We start from the raw sequence: 23,024 nt of genomic DNA on the forward strand, positions 1-23,024 counted from the left end.
CTGTTTTTGGGAAAATCGGTATGTTTTCTTCAGCTGAAATTAAAAGGAACTTAAAAATCCCTTATTTTTTGATACAATACTTTTTAGCACTTCCGTGGGTGATGGACAAAGACATGCATTTTTCGGATGCTGCAGAATTTTCCTGGAAGTTTCTTCGAACTGCTTCTCATATTCACGTTGCTGAGGAGAAGTAAAACCAGTCCTAGTCTTTTAGAATCTGAAACAGCTATTTTGGCGTCAGAGACATTGGAAACAGCAGGTGAGGCTGTTTGTCCTTTGTGCCTTGTCCTGTTGCTTCAGCCCTGCAAAGTAAGCCTTGTTTTGTTGAAGCACACGGACCCTTCGTTCATGAGCTCCGCCTTTCACCGCTACAGCACGCGTACCGCACGCTCGGAGCGCTGCCTAAGCACGGACCGGCGTTTTTACAAGCACAGCCCCTACTCTGCGCTGGCCGCACGCCTCGGGCGTTCCGGGGTGCCCGGTGTACTGCGGGAATTGCGTTCCCGGCTCCCGCCGGCCCCCTGCTCCCGCCGGCCGGGGCGGGGCCGGGTTTGAATGGCGGGGCGGGAAGATGGCGGCGGCACCGGCCTCACCCTCAGCGGTGCCGCCGCGGCCTCAGCCGCGGGGCTCGGCGGCGGCAGCTCCCGCGGGCCGGGGCGGGCTGTGCCGCCCGGCCCCGCCGCTCCCCGCCGCGCCCTGCTGAGCCCCCCGCCCGGCCTCGACCTCTCCCTGCGCCGCAGCGGCTCGGCAGGTACCGGCGCGGGAGAGCGCAGCCCTTCTCTCCCGTTCCGCTTCTCTCCCGTTCCGCTTTTCTCCCATTCCGCTTCTCTCCCTTCTCGCCTTCCTCTCGGTCGTGCAGCGGGGCGGGTCGGGACGTGCTGGGCGAGGGGCAGCGGGGCGCCGCTGCAAGGGGCCGGGGACCCTCCCGCCTCTCCCGGCGCGGGGCCTTGGCCCGGGGGCGGCGCCGCTCGGGCCGCGCTTGGCCCCTTCCTTTCCCCCTCGAGGGCAGCGGCTGCCCTCGATCACCTGCTTGTGTTAGCAGGGGGCTGATCGAAGGATTTCCTGCGCCCCTCACTGTGTGGTCGAGGAAGAAAATCAGCAAATGTATATTCTGTGCACCGTTCTGAGATGGGAGCGTTCTGTGTGTCCTGTAACAGTGGGCTTTATTCTTGGCTTGGCCTCTAGGTGCTGCCATAATACAACAATCGGTGTAGTCCGTTCCCCTTGGTGTACCAGGCAAGGTTTGTTTACCTGCCTTGTGAAATTGATCAGAGAATACATATAAGTATGCACAATATATTTCTGTATGCAATATACAGGATTTTGGATAAACATCTTGTGGCAAGGTGTCATATCGAGTGCTCCTGCTGCCAGACAGAGCCACTTAAAATGACGCTTCTAGATGCCATACATACATTTTACCAGCTTATTGTGCTCTTGAATCAAGAGAGAAATCAAGACGTATACAACCGAGATTGTATACAACATCCTAAATCAAGGTATTTACAAAGCGTCTTGCAGTTTCATCTCTTTTGTGATTTTCTGTAACTTTTTAAAGCATTTACATCTCTTGGTCTCTTCTCCAGTCATGTCACATCTCACTGATGTGATTGTGCTCTGAAAGATACAATTTTGTCAGTTTCTGCAAATGGAACAGAGCAAGGCTATGTACACATTTCCACAGTCAGCTCCCCAAAGACAATACAGTAAGCAGCATTCTTGTGTTTAACTGGCCCTACACTCTGGAATGGTTTTCTTACTGAGAAATCTAATACCTAGTGTTTTTAAACAACAATTTGCATCTGCCTACTTTTTACTGTTTCTTAGCATTGTTTTAATAAATAAAAAAAAGGTTAGTGTCACAGGTACATTTCTGTATGTTGATCTCTAAGCCACAAGTTTCCAAACACATGTTCACTTGTAATCTAGAGATATTCTTCAAACAGCAGAATCACGTAATCCTTTACTTATTCCATCCTTTATGTGAAATTTGTTGGTTTTAACACTGTGGAAAAAGCTTGAGGTCCTATCACGTAGGGTTTTTTATGTTTCTGAATCCTAATTCTGCCAGATTAGTCACTGTGATTTGCAGGGCAAGGGGTGGACTATGAGCTTCTATGAGAAGCCACCAGAAGTTTTCCCTAGGTTGGACAGAGCCAATGCCAGCCAAATCCAAGAGGAACCTGCCACTGGCCAAGGCCAAGGCTATCAGCAACGGCAGTAGCACCTCTGCGATAATGTATTTAAAAGGGGGGGAAAAAAGGCTAGGTGTTTTTAAGATTTTGCTTTATTTCTCATTATCCTACTCTAATTTGTTTTGTAATAAATTGATTTTCCCCAAGTCAAGTGTTTTGCCTGTGATGGTAATTGGTGGATGGTCTTTCCCTGTCCTTTCCTTCACTCATGAACCTTTCATTGTATTTTGTCTCTCCTGTCCTGTTGAGGAGGGTAATGACTTTGGGTAACTTTGGGTAGCACCTGGTATCCAACCAGGGTCAACCCACCACAGTCACAGCTTAGGATAGACAATTCTGGTCTCCTCTGAATTCCCCTTGGGAAGTCTGTTCTGCTTTGTATCATATTTCTGTTCTCTCCCAATGGTGTGTAAATTTTTGTTTAGTATTTTATTGTACTTTAATTATACAAAGTGAAGCAAAGCTGTGTAGAGGAGACAGATCATGCAGCAGTGACAGCCTAGACTGGGGTTAACCTCAAGGCAGCAGTTGAAATTTTTAAGTGTAATGAGAAAAAAAAATGCTGTCTGCTTATGCAGGCTGGTGTTATTAATCTAGCCTGCCCTTATGCTGTCAACAATGGTGGGACATTTCTTTTAGAATTTTTTGAATGTACCAGTAGAAGAACAGGTAGAGGCAGTATACACAGTTACTTAGTTTCCATCTCAATTTGACAAGGTCTTTCACAAAAGGCTTTTATGGGAACGATATATTTATGGGTGATAGGGTAGGCATTCCTGTGGATCAGAAACCTGAATGGGACAAAAAGCTTGAGTTTTCTTAATGATTTGGAAAAAGGGAGGAGAAGGAGAGGGAGGAGGCAGTGTCTGTAGTCAGAACAAATTTGTTTTGGGTTACTAAGACAAGAAATAATCGGCAAGGAACTTAGTTAAGCTAGAGGAACTACGGAAATCTCAGTAGCAGTAACTTGAAAGGGAAATGGTGTGGGTGAGGACAAGGTGGCAAATACATTGCAATGCTGTTACATTAATCAGTGCTGAAGCTGTCTTTGACTATGTATTTGGTAATGGCTGCTTTGTCTCAAAAGCAAATACCAGGGCAAGAGTTTGGTGAAGGAATTAATTGAATGTGTAAAATCTTACAGGAGGAAAAATTGAAAAAAAGATGTCAGAAGATAAGAAAAACAATGAACCATCCACATAAAATACTGAAAAATATAGGGAAGATAGTTTATTGCCTTCTCTTGTAATACAGGAGTTGGTAGAGAAGTTTGACATTTAGGTGTATAACCTAAGTGACCTCAGATGGAAAGATGATACTTGACTTTTTAAATTTTATTTTTATTTTCTCCTTCCAAAGGGCAATATCAGCAGGTAAATGTTCCTGAAGACCAAGCAGACAAGTTGCTCCTTGCAAGCTGGGGTCTCCCCAAAGCGGTTCTGGACAAATACCACAGTCTGGGGGTAGTGCAGATGTTTGAATGGCAAGCAGAATGCCTGATGCTTGGACAAGTTCTGGAAGGGAAGAACCTCGTTTACTCAGGTATGCAAACATCTGACAAGACATTTACAAGGACTTCTTGATGCTGAAACATTTGGATCTGGCAGCTAGAAAGGCTGAGATCCTTTTCTGGAGATGTCTTAAGATCTGTCCCATTGCTGTACCTCAAACTTGACTTAACGGTCTCCTTTCCAGATGTGAAGAGGGACTTTTTGCTCCAGTTTCTCTGTTAAAGTTCCTTTAGAAATTGATAATTAAGAGTCAGCTAGTGGTGACTCTTTCTTATTACAGACTGCCAGCTAGGAACTGAATGATAACAACAATTGAAGATACACATACTTCTGAGAATATTATTTGCTATTAGTTTTTTTTCAGTCCATTTATCATTTGTGATCATGTATGGTGTGTGGGGTGTTTGCACAGAAGGGTAAGTAATGCAGAAGGAGAAGTAGGACTGGTGGACTAGAAATCTGTAGGAAATGACAATTGGTTGTCTAACTTTCATGGGAAAAAGGTTCTGGAGCAGCACTGAAGAACTTAGAAGAGAGGTGGGTGATTTTTAGTCTTCTTGACTCTTCATAGGGGTGACTGCAAATGTGGTTGTGGGTGAGAGACGCCAGCTGAAGAGTCCCACCCCAAGTTCTCCAGTAACTGCTTTCTGTGCTAGATTTGTGATGCTTGTTCTTTGGATTTATTTTTTAAACTTAAAAAATAATTAACTACCCTTTTTTTTTTTTTTTTCAAGCTCCTACCAGTGCTGGAAAGACTCTTGTTGCAGAATTGCTTATTTTGAAGCGAGTCCTGGAGACTCGTAAGAAAGCTCTTCTCATTCTTCCCTTTGTTTCTGTGGCTAAGGAGAAGAAATGTTACCTGCAGGTAAGTAGCATTCAAGGAGGGTGAGTGTATGGGTAGTAGTTGTTGGGTCACATTTTTTAAAAAGAAATGCAAAAACATGGATTTTGGGAAGAAAAAAAAATTCCTGAGTTTTTTTCAAAAAGAAGTTGTAGATAATTTAAAACTTGCTCTAAGTTGGAGATAAAAAAAGAAACTTTTAGCCAAAAAGGTAAACTTAGAAAAAATTTATGGAGTCAATTAAAACATTTTATTTCAGCTTTGACTTTTAAAGCATTGTTAATTGCATTTATTCACTGGTTTGATAATATACAAAATTTAAATGGAGTTTCAAATGAAAGACTGTGTTAAGAAAAGTACAAAGGGGAGGTGTAAATGTTATCTGAAGGATATAAGTATATTTTAGCTTTCCTTGGGGTATTTCACGACAATTTTGTGCATTTGATTTCACTTTGCTATTTTTTTTTTCTGCCAGAATATGATTATGTCTTCGCTTTCTTGCCCCAGCTATTTAAAAAATAAAATTACAGTGAGAACATTCTTCAAGACATGAATACTTTTTTTTAAAGACTTCCATATCAATTGTTGTTGCCATTAGGTAATGACAATGACTAAAACCACATCCAAACCCATCAGGAATTTTTGTTATAGTTTCTAGCAGTTAAGACAGTTTGGTTGTTCATTAACTGAGATGGTATCTTAATGTTACAAATTGCTAGGGAATCCTACAAACTAAATGCAGTCTTTGTACTCATTTATAATGGAGACATGTTTTTGCTTTAATCTTGTAAAACTGGAGGATTATCAGTGATCTGTTCTGCTACTCCTGGCATGAGGTGTGACCATAGCTCTACATACTTGAACTCAAAGGGTGACCTGTGAGGTCCAAATATTTGTATCTTTTGTTAATGCCGTGTGGGATGTGTCATAACTTCGGCACTGCAGTAAGGAGACCTGGAAGGGAAGTTACTGTTTCTTGGCTTTCAGTGTGAGATGTGTCATCACTATATTTGGAGTTCCATGTTTGGCTTTTGCCCAGGATTTCTCAAGTGGAATGTGTCTTTGTACATAAGTCACTGATGTTATAAACTGTCACATTGTGTGTTCCCTAACATTTTTAATATTAAGTCTTCTTATACAAAGCAGTGGTCCTCATCTTTTACTCAGTTATGTACACTGTCTTGTAATATGTACTCTGTGGCTTCTGCTTTGGAAATGAAAAATGACAGTGGGAAAAAGAAGTGTCACTAACTGGCTGAGATACGGCTTTAATCTGATTAGTCGGCATTAAAAGTACTAGAAATTGTAGATGTAGAGTGCAGGCTTTAATGCAATTCCAGCAGGCATTGGTCAAAATTCAGAGATGTAACCTTGGCATGATGTTCTGTATCCTTGGAAAACAGGCCTTGTTTCAGGAGGTGGATGTGAGAGTTGAAGGCTACATGGGAAGCATGGCTCCTGCTGGACGTTTCTCTGCTCTGGATGTTGCTGTCTGCACCATTGAGAAAGCCAATGGACTAATCAATAGACTCATAGAAGAAAACAAAATGGACTCACTGGGTAAAATATTACTGCTTGACCATTGTGGGGTTTACATATTCTGAGTACATGTGAAATCATGGGATATTTCAAATTTTCTGAGTTCTGTATGTGACAGACGTACCATATGGGAATATGCAGCAATTTTCTTCTTCCAGAGAATCTCTTATTTGGATTTAGGAGGACAGTCATCCCTGTTCCACGTAGCTCAGCAGCTGGGGTGAGTAGGTAGAAGCTGCAGGATTTAGTTTGTCTCAAATGGATGGCAAGCTGCGTTTAACTATGATTCCCGTAGCTAGGAACTGTTCTCTAGTTAATAAAACTGAATTAAAGTTCTGAGAGAAGTTTGAATTCAGGAATGTATTATGTTCATTTGTTTTAGACAGAGATTGTGGAATCTAAGCTCTATCTTCATTTAGCTTGAGGAAGAGAAGGAATTACATTCTGTGCTCATCTGGATCCGGATAAGCGGAATGAATACATAGTGCTCCTCTGGGTAGGCATGGTGACTGGGAGGGCTGTGCCATTCATTTCTGTCTTGTTTGTTCAAAAACCCTCTGTCCTTGGCTTCTGGGTCACTGTGGCCCTGATGGCCACTAGATAATGAAAGTATTCATTAAGTATTGGGGAAGAGATAAAATCTGAAGAAGCCCAATGTGTCCTTGTACACTTGGAGAGAGAGACATGCTTTTCTGGTCCAATCAGAAGTTTGTTATTCTCTTTTTCTTCTCTTCTCAAGAAAGCTATACCCAGTTGTGTTTTATCCAGCAACCCTTCTCATCTTCACTCTGTCCTGTAACATAGCTGGTTGCTATTTTAAGAATATAAAAATTGCAAAAATAGATGAGGATCGAACTACTCTGAGACCTCCGCCTTTGAAACTGCTGTTCTGTGTGCATCTGGTATCATAATATTCTGCTGCATTGTGTACCAGAAGAGCTCTTTAGAGAGAAAATGGGAAATAAAACCTTGCAGGTTTTTTCATAGTGTGAGATCATGGGATAACACGTTCAAGCCTGGATCTATAGGGGCTGAATCACCATGAATGCTTAAGAGACTGGCAGTGGGCTGGAAGATGAGTGGGTGACTGCTGTGCAGCATTTTAAGCTCATTCAAATGAAGACTCCTGCAGTCCAGCTTGATTCTTGAATGTATATTTGCAATCCCTTCATTTGGAGGAAAACCCGTTATTTATTTCAATATATGGCTATTTGGTTTAAGGTTTTTTTTGCTTGTTTAAACTAGGGTTAGTTTGATCCCATGCCACCACACTGTACAAGCTGTACTGCCAACACAAGGCAGACAGTGGGGTCAGGATAAGCAACTTTATGTTGGCTTGTGTGCCTTGGAAGCATATTCAGTATATTGAAATGTGTTGTTTAATGATACCATCTTTCAGAAGCTAGAGACACAGCGAATCCCTCTGGTTGGAACCTCCATTTCATCCCTACATGTTGTTGCACTTTCACAGATGAATGTACTTGAAAAGAGTCATTTAAATATAAGCAGCCAAGTGACTACAAGATCTGAGTTTGAATATGTGTTCTCAATACCAATACCTCCTTAAAGCATCATGGTTTTCTTTCACCATTTGAAAATACCTCTGCTGCAAACCTCCATTTCCCTTATGCCCCAATATGGCCATATAACAGAAATAAGGGTAAAATGCTTTTTTTTTTTTCTTTATATGCTTCTCTCACATTAATTTTTAAATTAAAATTTAGTTTAAAAAGTCATCTTATGTAAGAAATGGACAAGTTTTCTATTTGGAGGTAGATTTTCATAAAAGCTGTAAAATATGGGTATGAACTGAAAATGCCAGTTTAGCTGTCACCCAAAGCAAATTTGTCTGAAACTGCAAGATTGTACCTTGTCTTCTAATTAATTCTAAATTTAGACCAGTTTGTTACAAGGGTGTTTTATCTTTTGAGAAGAATTATTGGGAGATGACTGCAGTCCTGGCTGGATTCCATCTCAAGCTTGAGCTATTCCTTTTGTTGATGTCAACCCCATGCTGATAGCTCACGTTGCCTTTGGAAATCGTTGAAAGAAATTCAAATTCTCTGCTTGCCAGAGCTTTCTTTGCTGTATGAAGCAGTTAAAAGCAGTGTTGTGTTGCTAATTATTATATAACAGTTTAGAACATCCAGGTACACAGGAGATGATCTTCCTCTTGTTCAGCCTCTTGACACTGATGCTAAAGAAATTTTTAGAAAAATGATTAGAGAAGAATCTGCTGCTTTCTCAGTGTGTCAGCTGGGAATGGATTTGTAATGTGGTGTTGTGATACTTGTTTCTTAATTTCAACTTGAAATTAAAATGTTACTAGTTTAATTATTTAAAAAAAATAATCAAGTCCTCCTTGCTTGTCATTCAGAACTTTTTAGATTTAAACAGGATGGGGAATTAAAACAACCTACTTATTCTACAGTAAACATGTCTGGTAGCTCTCAGGTACTTTTTAGTAGGTTTTTTTCAGCTGTCTTCTAGGGACACACCTAATTTGCAGAGATAAATAGCAGACTGAGTCTAGCCTCATTTTCAGTACCTATGTAGTATGATGAAGGTCTGAAGTGACTTGTATGGATTTTACTTTGGTAGGTATCTGATTAAACTGTCCTGTCTTGGCTCTGGAGGAATTCAGACAGATTGTTTTATAGGGAAGCAGGAAGAAGCTTTTTCTGGTAGCTGAACAAATATGTATTTGGTGACCAATGAATTGCCATTTTTTATAAGCAAGAACAGAATAGAGGAAGTACAGGAAGACAGAGGAGCTGGATGGGTGGGAGTTTGTAAAAGAGGCTGATGAAGCAGTGCAGAACTCTTTTCTAACTTAAGTGGCTTGAAAGAGAAGGAGGGAGAAAACAGACGGAGAGAGAAGGAACATATGTAGGAAGGAGAGAAAAAAAAGAGAAGGAAAAATAGCATTGAGACAGATAATATAAGGTCACATTTGCCCTTAAGCTCCTGCTATTTTAGCCACACCACAAAGATATTACATAGCTGCACCAAAGAGGAAGAAAATTCCACAGCAGCTAATGAAGCGTGGTGTCCTCTGTGCCCTGTTTTTTTTTGTTTAACCTTCCTTTATCCTACTCCATATCCCTGAGACCCTGTCAGCTGGCCAGAAAGGCTATATACTGCCGCTGGGATATGTGCAGCAGTGCACTGGGTGCCTGAGTAATAGTGGCTCTGTGTTTTCTCCTCAGGGAACACCCTAGTCTGGTCTGTTGTCTCCAGCTGCTGATATTCAGAAGCCTTTTTAGACATTATTCTGTTAGATATTTCTACATACCTTAAAAATTTGATGGAAGTGCTTAACAGATTAAAAGGTCCTTGGCAGGAGGTAGGAGGGCAACAAAGCTGTCATGTATGGATTTTTTTTTTTCATTGGAAAGTCAAAGGTAAATAGTAGAGCTCATTCAGGTTTGGTTAATGAAAAACAATTTAATAGGAAGCAGACTCTGTCAGTGTAATTACATCTGCTCTTGTTTTTTGTCTGACATTACTGCATTAGTAAAAAATGATGTTTTTAACTAAGAAAGTGATGTTGACAAAATTTTTGACTAGCTCATTTGGGTGCTGGAATTTTCCTTTCCAGGTACTCTGAAGCCTGAGCATTTTTCCTTGCAAGGGGATTACAGTATAGATGCTGCAATACTGTTTTGTGTGGTGTCCAGTCTAACAACCCAACCAATTTATTTTTATTTTATTTTTTAAAAGCTGATTTTGTGTGTGTATGTGTGGTTGTGGTGGATGTGAAATGTCATAACATCGGTCATGATTTGTCTCTGTCAGTGACAGAAAGAAGCCATTGTGGTGTTGGTAAGCATAGATGGATTTGTGAATATAAATTTCAGTCCATTCATGGGGAATGTGAAAGGATTGAGGCTATTTGTTCTCCATGTGGAGGTTTGTGAGATATGACCTGAGTGCTTTTCTTTATCAGGAGTGGTGGTTGTGGATGAGTTACACATGCTGGGAGACTCTCATCGGGGATATCTGCTGGAACTCCTTCTGACCAAAGTGAGATATGTTACGGAGAAGGTAGCAAAAAGGTGAGTAGACTGAGACGTTTGTTTTTTAATGCTAAATAATTGATGACTCTAAGTATTTGTTCTCTGTGTGAATGGAAATTTGGGTTAGCTCCAAGGTTTTTATGAGAGTGATGACCTGGACTAATTTGTTTATTAAGATCTCATCATAGCACTTTTCAGTGTTCAGTGTTCTACTGCCATTGTAGTTAAACCCTCTTTTCCTCATGGTTTTCAATTTGTGTGCTACCATGGGATTTATCCTCTCAGGAGAAGAAGTAAGGCTAAAGCTTTCATTTGTTTCTTTAGCCTATTTTTTTTTAAACTTTGGACTTTTTTAGAACAGTTTTGCCAGCAGATTTTCCCTGTCTAATTTTTCAGTGCTTCATGGAATGGTGTAATTATCCTACTGGAATGCTCTGGTGTGGTTGAAGAGTGGGCATGCTGTTAACTTGTGCATGGTGAATTGATCAGAAGACTTAGAGGATATGTCAGTAGTCTGCTTAGTTAGCACTGCTCAGGGTGAGCTCTGTTTTTGCTTGAAACATGGGATAGCCTAGTGGTTGCATGTTTTCTTGCCTTTTGCACGATTGATTCGACACTGGAGAATTGATAAGATGTTTGAGAAGACCTCTAGAAGCTTTTAAGAATTCGGTATCTAGATCCTCAGCACCAAATTGTCCAGCTGTTCCATAGTGCCCAAACATAGAAAAAAGGAAATGGAGGAGGTGGTGTAGCCTTAATCTTTATTGGTGGTGTTGAAAGAAGAGTCAAAATCAACTGTTTCCTTAGCACAGAAAGATTTTGCCAGTTTCCTCTGCTGCTTCTTAACTTGTGAGTTGTACCACTGCTGGACTAAGCAGAGACAATCTATTTAGGTCTGGGAGAGCTGCCGTTTCTACACTGTCTCTCCACTGGCCATTTCACCCAGTATTTCCCATCATGATTTCCAGGAGGACAGCAGTGTTCTTGATCTAATCACATCTGACTTCTCATATTCTCCCCGTAAATCCTGAAAGCCAGTACACTTTGGCGCAGCGTGAGTGACTTTGCCACTCTTTTTCTCATGGTTTATCAGGTTGCTGCAGCACAGGTGCAGACCCACCCTCTGCTTTACTCCCCTGCATTGAGGAAGCAGGAAGGAGAAAACTTCCTGCCAAGGGAAAACTTGCCAGGGGAAAAAAGTACAGGTGCATCAAAGAATGTCCCTGGGAAGACACAGTGTTTCAGCTTTCACCATGCAGGCATGCTAGGGCCCAGATTCTCCATCTCTCTGTCAGGATCAAGGTGACAGTGGTACCCTGTACCACTTCCTGACATGAAGGAAGAGGCTTCTATTTTTATTTTGGAATCCACTGGATTCCTGGAGTTGAAGACCACATTTTCTCTCAGATGTCCTTCTAAGTCAGTGTTTTGGGTTTTCTTTCCTCTCTGTTATTTAATGAGCTTATATAAAATCTTTAAACACTGTCCAGTCTGGCCAGTCATCGGAATGATCAGTGCCTGTCCCACAGAAGGACACTGAAGTGTGTCTTCACAGCAAGAAAATGTTTTCAGATGGCCATTGCCTGTGTGGGTGTCCATGCTTCTCCCACGAGGCTTTCCAGACTCAGACAAAATTCTGCAGCAGATTTTTCTCCTCTTTAGTCAACTAGTGTGTTGTAGAGCTGGAATGTTTTTAATCCTTGGAGGTCAAAAGTTGCTTTAGGGAGGAAAAAGTTTCTGTAGGGACAAAAATCTCTAACTTTGATGCTGGAGCTGTACTTGCAAATGCTTGAAGAACTTGGATAACAGAGAGTCTGCCTCTCCCCAGCTTCCTTATTTCTGTCTCATCAGTGACTGAACTTTTATACTAGAGCTTCTGGGTAATCTTGTTTTCTCTGTTTTGTCTTTGCCAGGATTACCAGGGTCTTCTAAGAAGATTCAGGTTATTTCTGAGCTCACAGTGATTTTTTTCAGATTTTTTTCATTTTTTAAAGTCTCGATTTGTAGCTCAGTGCAATGCAAATAAGTACTTTTCAAACACAAGCTTAGAAGCATAAAAAAACCCCTCTATTATGTGGATGTAAAAGCCTGAATTAAAATCTAAATTTGGGTATCTAAATTAACAGTTTGTGTTGTCAGGTTTGTTAGGAGTCCATTACTTCTCACTGTCTTTAGTGAAAACTGCTGTTCAGCATTTTAGGAACAGAAGCTACTTGCTTCTTTGCTGTACTTAGGGTTTTGGTTCCCAGATCTAGGAAGACATTAATCTAATATTATTTGTCCTGGAATGGAAACAAATAGAAGTGTGTTAATTAAGGTATTTAAACTTAGAAAGATTGCAGTGGAGATTGAGCCTTTCCTTTATTTCCATGTTTTTGTTAGTGGCAAGGAACTAGCTGATCTTTGCATTTGTTTTCAGTCTCTCCAAATATGCAGTCAATTTATACCTGTTGGCTGCCTAAAGAAGGTAAAGATTTTTCAGTTCAATTTGATTAAAAGCTGAATTATCTTGTTATCAGTGCATAACCTGATGTGTTTTCTTAGAGCATGGCTTCTTTCTTTGTCAAGAAGTTGAAAAATTAGCTTTGCACTTGAGAAGCTGGAAGAAAGTATATCAAACTGGTTTCTCTGAATTCCATTTTCCCAAACAGTAGCCTGTGTTGTCACTAACTTTCATTTTCTTTTAACCACTTCCAGACACACAAAGTGCACCAGTCCTGGTTTTGGTGGGATACAGATAGTAGGCATGAGTGCTACCCTCCCTAACCTGGGGCTCCTGGCCTCATGGTTAGATGCAGAGCTGTACTGTACAGATTTCCGCCCCGTGCCTCTCAAGGAGTGGGTGAAAATTGGCAGCAACATATATGACTCCTCCATGAATTTAGTCCGAGAATTCCAGCCCAAGCTGCAAATGAAGGTAACAAAACTCTGAGCAGTGGCTTTGGGATAACACCTTTTGTAGTGCTAAAGTTAAAAAGTCAGTTTCTGGTATGTTTTTATTTATTTTTAAATAGATGACATTGACAGCTTCATCGTTTACTTCATAGATTCATGCTCAAACTGAGAATAAAATCGGTATTTTTGTCTTCTACTGACTTAAACAAAAAAACCCCAAAATACACACTCACGAAGGTCTTGAAGATTCTTGAATCTGACTTGAAGACAAAGTTGACTTTGCAGTGATGTTGTTTCTGAGTACTTGACAGGTATAAAAAGTTTATTCTTCCCTTACCCACCACTCTATCTTGTGTGTGGAAATCTACTTTCTTTCATAAATGTAGGTAAGTATTTCCTGCTTAGGCCAAGGAATTTGCATTCATAACTGGGAGAAAGTATTTGTATTAAAATCTGGCAATGAACCTGCTTATGTTCACCTGCTAAATGACTAATTTTGACACTGATTAGAAGGCAGATGTCCATCCTAATTCTTCTGAATCTGTTTTCAGTAGTTAGTCCTTTTGCAAGCTTGAAAAGGATATGGAAAGTTAAGGGTAACATACTATAATTATTTCAAAGAACCACCTGGGTATAAGTGGGAAATTTGAACTCTCTATTTGTAGGTCCTTTTCTGTGGAGTCTTTGAAGGGTGAATTCTCTCTGCAGTCCTTTGAACTGCTCTGTGGAATTCTAATGTAGTAGTTGGGCAATATGGGCTGCATGGCAGCAATATTTTGGAATGTTTTGCACCCCCTTCTTGCTGTGCACAGACATTCTCTTGTCAGTACCATGGGGGCACAGCAAACAAAAAATATCCTAGAAACAAAGGAAATGCTTTTCACTAGAGCATTTGGAACTTAGCTTTTATGTGGTCACACTGAGGAGGTGATACTGCATTTGGATATTTTTGGGGTAGTTGCTTTGGGTAGTTACTAAATTCAGTGAGAGAAAGAACTAAACTAGGCTTATGACTCAACGGTTTAAAGGAGTTGGCTTGTTTTATAAGACTGGGGGATCTTGGGCTTGAAATCTATCACTGGACCTTCAGACTTCTGTGCCTCAGACTGGACCAGTAAAAGGGAAGTTGATGACTTCACCACTTCAGATGAATTTGGCTGAATTCTTGCAGAGAAGTTCCTGCCATTGCCCCCTTGTTTTCATTTGCATTTTAGTGCCTTTTATTTTTTGCTGTACGCCTACATTTTTTTCTTCCTCTGTTGGCCTGCTTGCTACAAGAGAATCTGGCATAGCCAAGCATTACAGATCAGTTCAGAGACTCTCTTAGGATCTTAAAACCAAAAAAGCAAGCTGTAAACAGCAGGTTTTTGCATGAACATCTATATAAGTATCCTTAAAAGCCTTCCACTGTTCTCTGAATTCTTGCAGTCTGTGGTCAGCAGTGCTTGCTGAGTGCATCTTATTGGGGATGCTTAGACTGCTACAGGTCACACTTGGTTCAGACATCCAAGTTAACAAGTGTTCCCTAGTTAAAGTAAAGGGCGTTTTCCTTTGGGGCTCTTTCTAGTTCTTCCCCACTGCTGTTGGCCATGATGTGGAGATTGCAGTGATTTATTTGTGCACTGTGTGGCCTTCATTCAGAAAAATATTTCTGAAAGCAAGATGTGAAACATTACATGTATTCATGGTAGGTCTAGAACTGCCCTCAACAATGTGGTCATACTAGTGCTTGGACTTCATAGAGTGAGACAGAAACTAGGATAACAGTGCTCCATGTTCTTTGTTTACTTCTCTTTCTGACCGGAAGTAGAAGATTCCTACTGGGATACAAAAGAACAGCATTTACAAACCTCATTCAATCTGAGAGTGCACTGAAAACATTTTATCTCAATTCAGGGAGACGAAGACCATATTGTGAGCCTGTGTTATGAGACTGTTTGTGGTGGCCATTCAGTCCTGCTCTTCTGTCCATCCAAGAACTGGTGTGAGAAGCTGGCAGACATCATTGCCAGGGAGTTCTACAGTTTGCAACAAACTGAGAGTAAGAGAAAAGTACTTAATAGAAGACTAGAGTATGCACAGTGCCTTTAATGAAAATTAATTTTAGTAGGAACTATAAGAATGCTTTTTCTCTCGAGGTTCTACAAAAAACTTAGCCCTTGCCCCAGTTGTTGTGGACAGAGAAGGGATCTGTGAGGTCCTGGATCAGTTAAAGCGTTCGATTTCAGGCCTGGATTCTGTGCTCCAGCGTACTTTGCCGTGGGGAGTGGCATTTCATCATGCAGGTATTCCTGAATATCTTGGTCTTGAATTCAGTAATGGGTAAGTCATATGGGTTCTTTTTACTGCAGGTATCAGCAATTTACCAGCTGCTTTTTTAAGCATTTTGTAGCTTATGACTAAATAAGCTTTGAGAATCCCACAGTTACAGGCAAATTTGAAATCCTTTTTTTTGTGGCTGAAGACTTTAATTCACAAATTGTTTTGTTAAATCTTCTCTCTGTTGTGTTGGACAGCAACTTCTGGAATACAATTTACCTGGTCTTTTCTTTGTGAAATGCCTGAAAACATAACTGATTTGCAGCTTCAGTATTTTCAAGTTGTTCCTAAAGCTGCCAGAGTACTCCAGAGCAATTTTCCTCAGCTTAATATTGAAATAAATGAGTAAATAGAAGCAGTATAGCAATAAAAAGAAAGAACAAACAAGTATGTGCTGTGAACACTTGTGCTTGGATTTTTTATTTCTTACTTAGGTAGGTAATAGAGTATGTCACCTGTTGATTCACTGAGAGAAAAGACTGACTGGGAGAGACAGCAGTAGCTATTGCATTGATTATGGAGGAGGATTCATTCCAAATGCTTATAGAATCTTTATTTCTTATATAATGGCCTGAAGCTCTGAAGGTCATGTAGAAAGATACATTCTAGACCTGTAGTGGGAATAATGAAGAAGGAATCCAGGGTCAGGATGGCAGATAAGTAAATCCTAGGTCCCTACTGTTTTCTCATTTTTATTTTATTTCTTTATGTATTCACTTTCAGTGCTTGTAAATATGCAGTAAATAGTTCCTCTTGCTACAGTATGTACAAACACCTCAGAAAAGCTCATATATTACTGTCAGTTGAATAGTGAAAACTTAATGGTGAAATTTTGCTTCACTTACCGGTCAGAAGTTAACTGAGGTAGTGTTGCAAGTCTAGTTCCTAACACTGAACGGTGAATGTTCATCAAGTTTGTTCTTCCCTTGCTGGACAGTGATATTTTTAGCTCTTAAATGCAATCTGGCCATCACAAGGGTCGCTAAAAGCCACTTCTCCTCAGGTCTGACTTTTGAAGAGCGGGACATCATTGAGGGAGCCTTTCGGCAGGGCCTGATCCGAGTGCTGGCAGCGACCTCCACGCTCTCGTCCGGGGTGAACCTGCCCGCTCGCCGCGTCATCATCCGGACACCCACCTTTGGAGGCAGACTGCTGGACATCCTCACCTACAAGCAGATGGCTGGGAGGGCTGGCAGGAAAGGGGTAGACACAGAGGGTAAGCAGAGTCTTTATTGACATTCTGTAGGAGCGACGTTAACTTGATTAAATCCAGGGCAGTACTTTGCAATTAGGGACTAATCATGATGAATTCCTTCGGTATTCTGTATGATTAGGTTAATCAAGATGAATTTGTTTGGTATTAATTTGTTTGGTATTAATGGAGTAAAAGTTGTAATTCCCGGGGGTAGTTTTCACTGCTTGAGACTGACTTTGGTATTTATATGTCAGTTACTTCAGGAACAGGCTGTTTTCTCCTTTGAATTCTTGTTAGCTTCTAAGTCTGTGTTATTCATTCACCTTAATTCTGTGATCCATGGTCAGTTGACTAAAGCATTTAGAGTTTCAGTGAGAAAATTTGCAGTGAACTCTCATTGGACGGGCCTCAAATGTAAGAAACGCATTTAAAGTCTACAACCCTAATTTGACAAACTTCTGTTGTCTGAAATTATGATTTAGATTTTTTAAACTTCTGCTAAACTTAGCCATCAATTTTATGGATCTTGAAAGTAGTAATGAGACAGAGACAGGGAAATATGAACAATAGTTCACAGATAATGTGTCACCTTCTTGCATACAGTGGCACTGATTGATGTTCAATAAAATAATCCTGCCTGTTATTTTAACTTGCAATGGAAATTTATCTTTGTGGATGATGTTTGCAAAAAGCCACATTATGCAAGTGTAAACATGGTAGAAAATAAGAAGTTCAGCAGATGCAGGAAGTGGGATTTGCCCTCCTGATTGTTTGATTGGTGCTTGCTGGAGCCCAGTGTAAGCAGACTGTTCTTACATTTAGCTTTCTATTTTTGCCTGAGTAGCATAGCAACAGAGCATTTTGCGACCTATATCTCTGCGAGCTCTCCCTATGCGTTCAAGAAAAGGGCAGCTGCATGCTGGATTTCAAAATTTTCCAGACTTTCTCATTTGACTGTTGCTGGCAGGTGTAAAATTACATTATTCCTTGAAGTTTCTTCTTTTTCTCCTTCAAGTAACAATAATTAGTACCCTTTTTGACAGTTCTGATGTGACTGTGTTGTGCACAGTAAGCAGTTGATTTTATGCTGATGAGCTTCATGAATGTGCCATTTTTTTCCACTCCACAGAGTCTTTTGGATGAGAACATAAAGCTATGTTGCCAGCTGCTACTCTGTCACTGAGTAGGGAGACTGGAGGACAGCAACTTCAGCTGGGAAAAAAGCCTTATGTGGATATGAAATTTAGCTGACAGACAGAAGATAAATGCTATTGGGTTGAATTCCTCCTCCTCCTCTCCCAACACTGTAGTTTTGGATTGTCTTACATTTTGATTTTTTAATTTATTTTTCTTGATTTGATGGAAGTTAAAAAATATAATTTTGGAGAGTGAAATTTGTTTCTTTTGCATTCATCAAAACTAACATTTTCCCAAGGAGAAGTAGGTAAAGCTGAACAAAACCTAGAATTTAGTTGGGCCTTTGTTGATTTTAATAGAGTTTTATGCCTAGATATCCAGAGCCTTCTGATGTTTGTCTAGTCTGATGCTAACTGGACCTCTCCTAGTATTTTCCCCTAGTATCTGAAATGTTCAATAATGGATATTGTTCCTTTTTTTTTGTTTATTGTCTACTAGATTGCAGTTATTAGTTTTAAATTATCAGTGGCATCTTGGGAAAGAATACCCCCCAAGGCATGTAAAACTGTCAGATAATGTAGAGCTAAGTGGATACCCATCTTCTGTTACATTTTCTTTTAGATATATCACTCTGAAAGAGTCAAAGGGAAGTTTTCAGAGGAAATTTCAGGTCACATCAGAACCAGAATACTAAATGAATAGATGTTCTTTATTGCTAAAATAAAAATAAGTTTTTCTTTCACAAAACAATGCTTTACAGGCAGTTTATCTTACTTGCTCCCTAGTTCTGTCAAAAGTACATGGTCAACAGATATCAAAAGTTTCACCTTTCAGGATAAAAAAATCCAAGACACATCCTCTGAGCATCATTTCATCCTGTAGTTAATTTACATAATTATGTTTAAGCTGTATTTCCTTACTCGCCTACACTGCATTTATTTATTCTGTTCATTAAATTTAAGTGCAGTTGTGTTTTCATTACCTCTGGATTTCCTAATTACTGTAGCATTTCCACAGCAACAGTTTTATCCTAAATTAACATTCCCAGGATCATACTAAGATACCCACTACTAAAATTGCCTTGTGTCCAGACTACATGCATTTAAATCTTAAGAAGTTATCATAAATCTATCATGATATTTACTGTACAGCTAATCCAAAACTATAGTTTTCCTCTTAGTCAAAGGCATAATTCTTTAATCATTTGTTGGCAAAGCTTGCAAAGTTGCTAAGTTGCAAGGTCTTTATATCTAAGGTCTTCCAGTGATCCAGTTTCTCTCTAATAGAGAAATTTTTCTTTGTGGGAAAAATATCTTTTATGTTACCACTGCATTTTCCATGGCTAAGTTGTACTATGATCTCATTAAAGGATTTTACCCATTATTTTCATTTTTCGTTCATGGCTCTGGGATGTTTTTCGTCTCCCACAGAGTTTCAGTAGTTAGAGATTAACTTAACAATGTCTGACCGAGAATTCTAAGGTAGGATATATTGAGATATACTTTCAGTGAAAGCCATGCAGGATACTTATGTGTATGTATGTGTAAATGCAGATATATGAAAGTTTAGAGGTTGCATGGTTTCCTGGATCAGTAATTTTGGATTTCTGAATTAGTTATTTCTGGAGTGAAAGCTGATTGACTTAATACAAACTGTCAAAATACTGTGCAGCTTTTAGGTTTTCCTCTTACTTTTGAGAATTTTTTCATTTCATTAATGTAATGAAAAAGTCAAATTGATGCCACTGTATATTATAGTTCCCGTCAACTCCAGAACAAGAAACAAGAGAGGTTCAGGAGCAAAGCAGATGCAGAGAGAGGCTGTGGAATCTCCTTAAATGACTTGACAAGACCCAGACTAGTTTAATGTAATTTTGAAGCTTGCTCTGCCTTGGTTCTGATGTACTATGCATCTCTGCAGATCTTACATAGCAATTCATATGCACTGTTTAAGGTTGCACTTTATTTTCTCTTCTTTTGTTACTCAGCTTTTTTGAAAATACTTACAGTTTTCCATTCCAATAATATGTCCTTGTTATTGAGCTGTGTGCAGCTGTTATAGTGCTAAGATGCAGTACTAAGGACATTGTTTTTGTATTTGTTTTGTTTTTCTTTCCTTCTCCAATAGGCGAGAGCATTTTAGTCTGCAAGCCCTCTGAGAGATCAAAAGGTGCTGCTCTGCTTCAGGGATCTCTCAAGCCTGTTCGCAGCTGTTTGCTTAGAAGAGAAGGAGAAGGTGTTGCTTCTAGCATGAAAAGAGCAATACTTGAGGTACAGGACACTCAGGGAGGGATTAGAACTGTGCTTGTACCCTTGGAGGATGGCTTCTTATGTGACACCATCAAATGTTTTCTCTGCACTTCTTTTTCATGTGTTTCCTCCTTTGTCAACCCAGTCATCATATTTGGGTCTGCCAGCTTGCTTCAATATTCAGCATTTAGCAGGATGTTTCTCTGCTTGCTGCAGATGGGGATGTGAGCACACTCAAAAAAGCTTTGCTATTGCATTTAGATGTACTCAAGCAGCAGGCAGAACTAAGTGTAATTCTTAAACTTTAGATGTGACCTGACATTCTTAGCTGGAGGATGCTTATAAATTACTGATTCAGTCCTGTAGGCTGAATTGGACCATAATGACATTTGTGGAACCTTGTAGGGTCTCTTACTTACCCCCTCAATTTACCTACTTCTTCTGCAAAGGAATGATGGAAATTTTGTGAATACATTTTTGGTGAGCAAACAGGGGTGGTACCAAATTTGCTCCCTCCTCTCTAGGGTACCTATAGGAGTAAAAAGGACTGAAAGGATTTTATTCCACGTAGATGAGCTTATATCCTTTTCCAAAGCTACTTTTGGACTTGAACTTAGATTAGATATAGGACTCTTTAAATATAATTTGTTTGCTATACTTTTACTGTCTTTTGAAAACTTTAGTGATGTTTAGAACTTGGCTGTCCTTCCATAGATTTTGAATTTCAGCAGACCAATGGAATTTCTAAATGTGTGTTTCTACATAAGAGTTATCGAAATGACAGGGATTCCTTTAAAGCAAAACCAAAATCCAAGGTGAACAAGATCACTCTCAATCAGGAAAACAATGATGGGGTACAACATTCATATTTATTAAGAGAAACCTTCAGTATGCTGAATAGCCTTACAAGAATTCTACCTTCATGGTTTGCTTTTTGTATTCACAAAATTGCAATTTGTGTTCTAACATATTTTAATATTTCGCAGTGTTGTTTAAGAAAAATGCCTCAGGCTAGTCTCAAATCTAAATTGCTGCTATGTGTATGTCCAGTTTCAAAGTAAAATTTTGCAAATCATTCTTTTCCACAGTTTAGTCCTCTTACTTCTACCCAAGATGACTGACTTCTTGCCAAGAAAGTCTTTAAAAGTTGGCTATTGCTTTGCTCACATTCCCCTCTCTGGGAAAATGGTTCTTTGAAACTGAGATGATGGATCACTCTCTGATTCTCTGATCTGATCTTCTGTGCTACTGCATCTCTGGCAATATGAACAGGTAGTTTTCTTCAACAGATCATAGTGGGGGGAGTAGCCAACACTCCAGAGGATGTGCAGACCTACGCCTCTTGCACTCTGCTTGCATCCAGCTTGAAGGAAAGCAAGTGGGAAAACGGGCAAGACAAAGCACCAGCTGGACCTATCGAGGCTTGTGTGGCATGGCTGCTGGAAAATGAATTCATTCAGGTTGTGGACTCTGGCAATGATGTGAAAGGTAAAGCTGGTGTTCTTCCCAGTGATTGCAGTTAGTTTTGATTTGCTAACTGAGTAGATGTTCACTGTAAATTAATAGTAAGGACTTATCTGCATTTTTATTTTATTTTAAAGAATTGTATATCAAAAATTTTCTAGCTTTCTGGAAGGTATCTTGACACCTGCTTTAACATGTTTTGCATGTACATGTTCGTGAAAGGCACATCACATCACCTGCACATCACCTCTAAGACTGATGCATCCTAGTCTACAAATTCCCAAAATATCTTTAAACAAAGCAAACTTTAACCACAGGACTGATGCATATTAACTGCAGACTTTTATTTTTGTATTTCTAAAGAAGAGAAAAAAAGCTAATTTAGACGTAGGCAAGGCTAAGCCTGTTATTGTTTCAATTTTTCTGTTTTCAGAATGGAGGCATACACTATTTCTTACTGAAAAATCATCTGTGGAAAGTTAGAAATCTCTCAAATGCAGCACAACCTGAAAATTATTATAAGCTTGCACTGAAATGTTTCTCTATGTAATATATATTTTTTTTAACAGCAAAGGTTTATCACCCAACACATCTTGGCTCAGCTACTCTTTCGTCTTCTCTTTCACCAACTGAAGCCATGGAAATCTTTGCTGACCTGCAGCGAGCTATGAAAAGCTTTGTTCTGGAGAATGATCTGCATATTGTCTATTTGGTAGGTTCCTCATTCTGTGTCTTGTATTTTCTACTACCAAAACTAACAGAAGACAGCACAATGCAGAGTTCTTGATGCTCCATGAACATAGATTTGGGTTTTTCTGTGCTTTTCTTAGCTCATCCTTCATGAAGAAAAGCTTCTAAATTGAATGTTCTTCAGAATTAGTGTGTTACTATAGTGTCTATTGTGTAGATGGGTGCTGTGTGCCATTTAACCCCATTGTTGTCCCTCTTGATTTCCTAAGATTTCAGGACTTAATAAGTTTTGAGCATAAGATTATGGTAATTTTTCTGAGGCACTTGAAATGGATGAAACAGAGGTTTTTGTATGTGTGTTTGGGATCAGCAGACTTAATTTCATATTACTTTTCATTTATTTAATTCATATTACTGGAGGACCAGACAAATGTTGGGCATTTAGTGTCTATTTTGCTTCCAAAAAGCCTCAGAGAGCCACACCACTTTCTTCCTATGGGTGGGCCTTTCATTGTTTCAGTTACAGTGAAATTCATCCCTGATTTAGTTTACTTGCCTGGTGATACTGCCAGGGCTAAAGGAAGGAGTGTGATAAATCTTGTGAGAGAAGTGTCCCAGAGTGTGTCAAGATTTATGAGCACATACACTTGAAAAGCTGAGCACTGCTATTTAAGACCTTGGGAGAGGAAGCCATGAACTTGTGAAGATTAGTGAGGAAGCCAGATGGAGTTGCACTGAACAACTTGGGATTCATGGCTGCCAGAGGCCCATCATGCAATCATCAGCTGAAATCTGACAGTCAGCTTTAGCCTTCTCTAAATGGAAGGTGTATTCTCTTTTTCCAGGATGATAAATCAAAGGCAGAATATGGGAATCTTGTCTGAAAAGAAGGTTCACTTCAAGAGGAATGTGCTTGCAATTACAAAACTTGTTTGAGCTGGGAGACAGGGGCAGGCAAGAGTCTGAGGGT

At 39.8% G+C, this 23,024-nt stretch overlaps 1 protein-coding gene across 3 annotated transcripts in view; it reads left to right on the forward strand.

Moving 5' to 3' along the window:
- The first annotated feature begins 404 nt into the window (after positions 1-404).
- Positions 405-23,024, forward strand: part of POLQ (DNA polymerase theta) — a 51,455-nt gene continuing 28,835 nt past the window's right edge. For all 3 annotated transcript variants that reach the window (XM_086884019.1, XM_086884020.1, XM_086884021.1), the window contains exons 1-12: positions 405-751; positions 3,555-3,737; positions 4,441-4,571; positions 5,951-6,107; positions 10,036-10,144; positions 12,803-13,022; positions 14,897-15,041; positions 15,139-15,285; positions 16,323-16,535; positions 19,779-19,921; positions 21,190-21,388; positions 21,934-22,076. In XM_086884019.1, coding sequence (XP_086740145.1) covers positions 556-751; positions 3,555-3,737; positions 4,441-4,571; positions 5,951-6,107; positions 10,036-10,144; positions 12,803-13,022; positions 14,897-15,041; positions 15,139-15,285; positions 16,323-16,535; positions 19,779-19,921; positions 21,190-21,388; positions 21,934-22,076 — 1,986 coding nt within the window. In that variant the 5' untranslated portion in view covers positions 405-555. The remainder of the gene's footprint in view (positions 752-3,554; positions 3,738-4,440; positions 4,572-5,950; positions 6,108-10,035; positions 10,145-12,802; positions 13,023-14,896; positions 15,042-15,138; positions 15,286-16,322; positions 16,536-19,778; positions 19,922-21,189; positions 21,389-21,933; positions 22,077-23,024) is intronic.

The sequence above is a fragment of the Cyanistes caeruleus genome, chromosome 3, assembly GCF_971803275.1.
Source record: "Cyanistes caeruleus chromosome 3, bCyaCae1.hap1.1, whole genome shotgun sequence".
NCBI lineage: Eukaryota > Metazoa > Chordata > Aves > Passeriformes > Paridae > Cyanistes > Cyanistes caeruleus.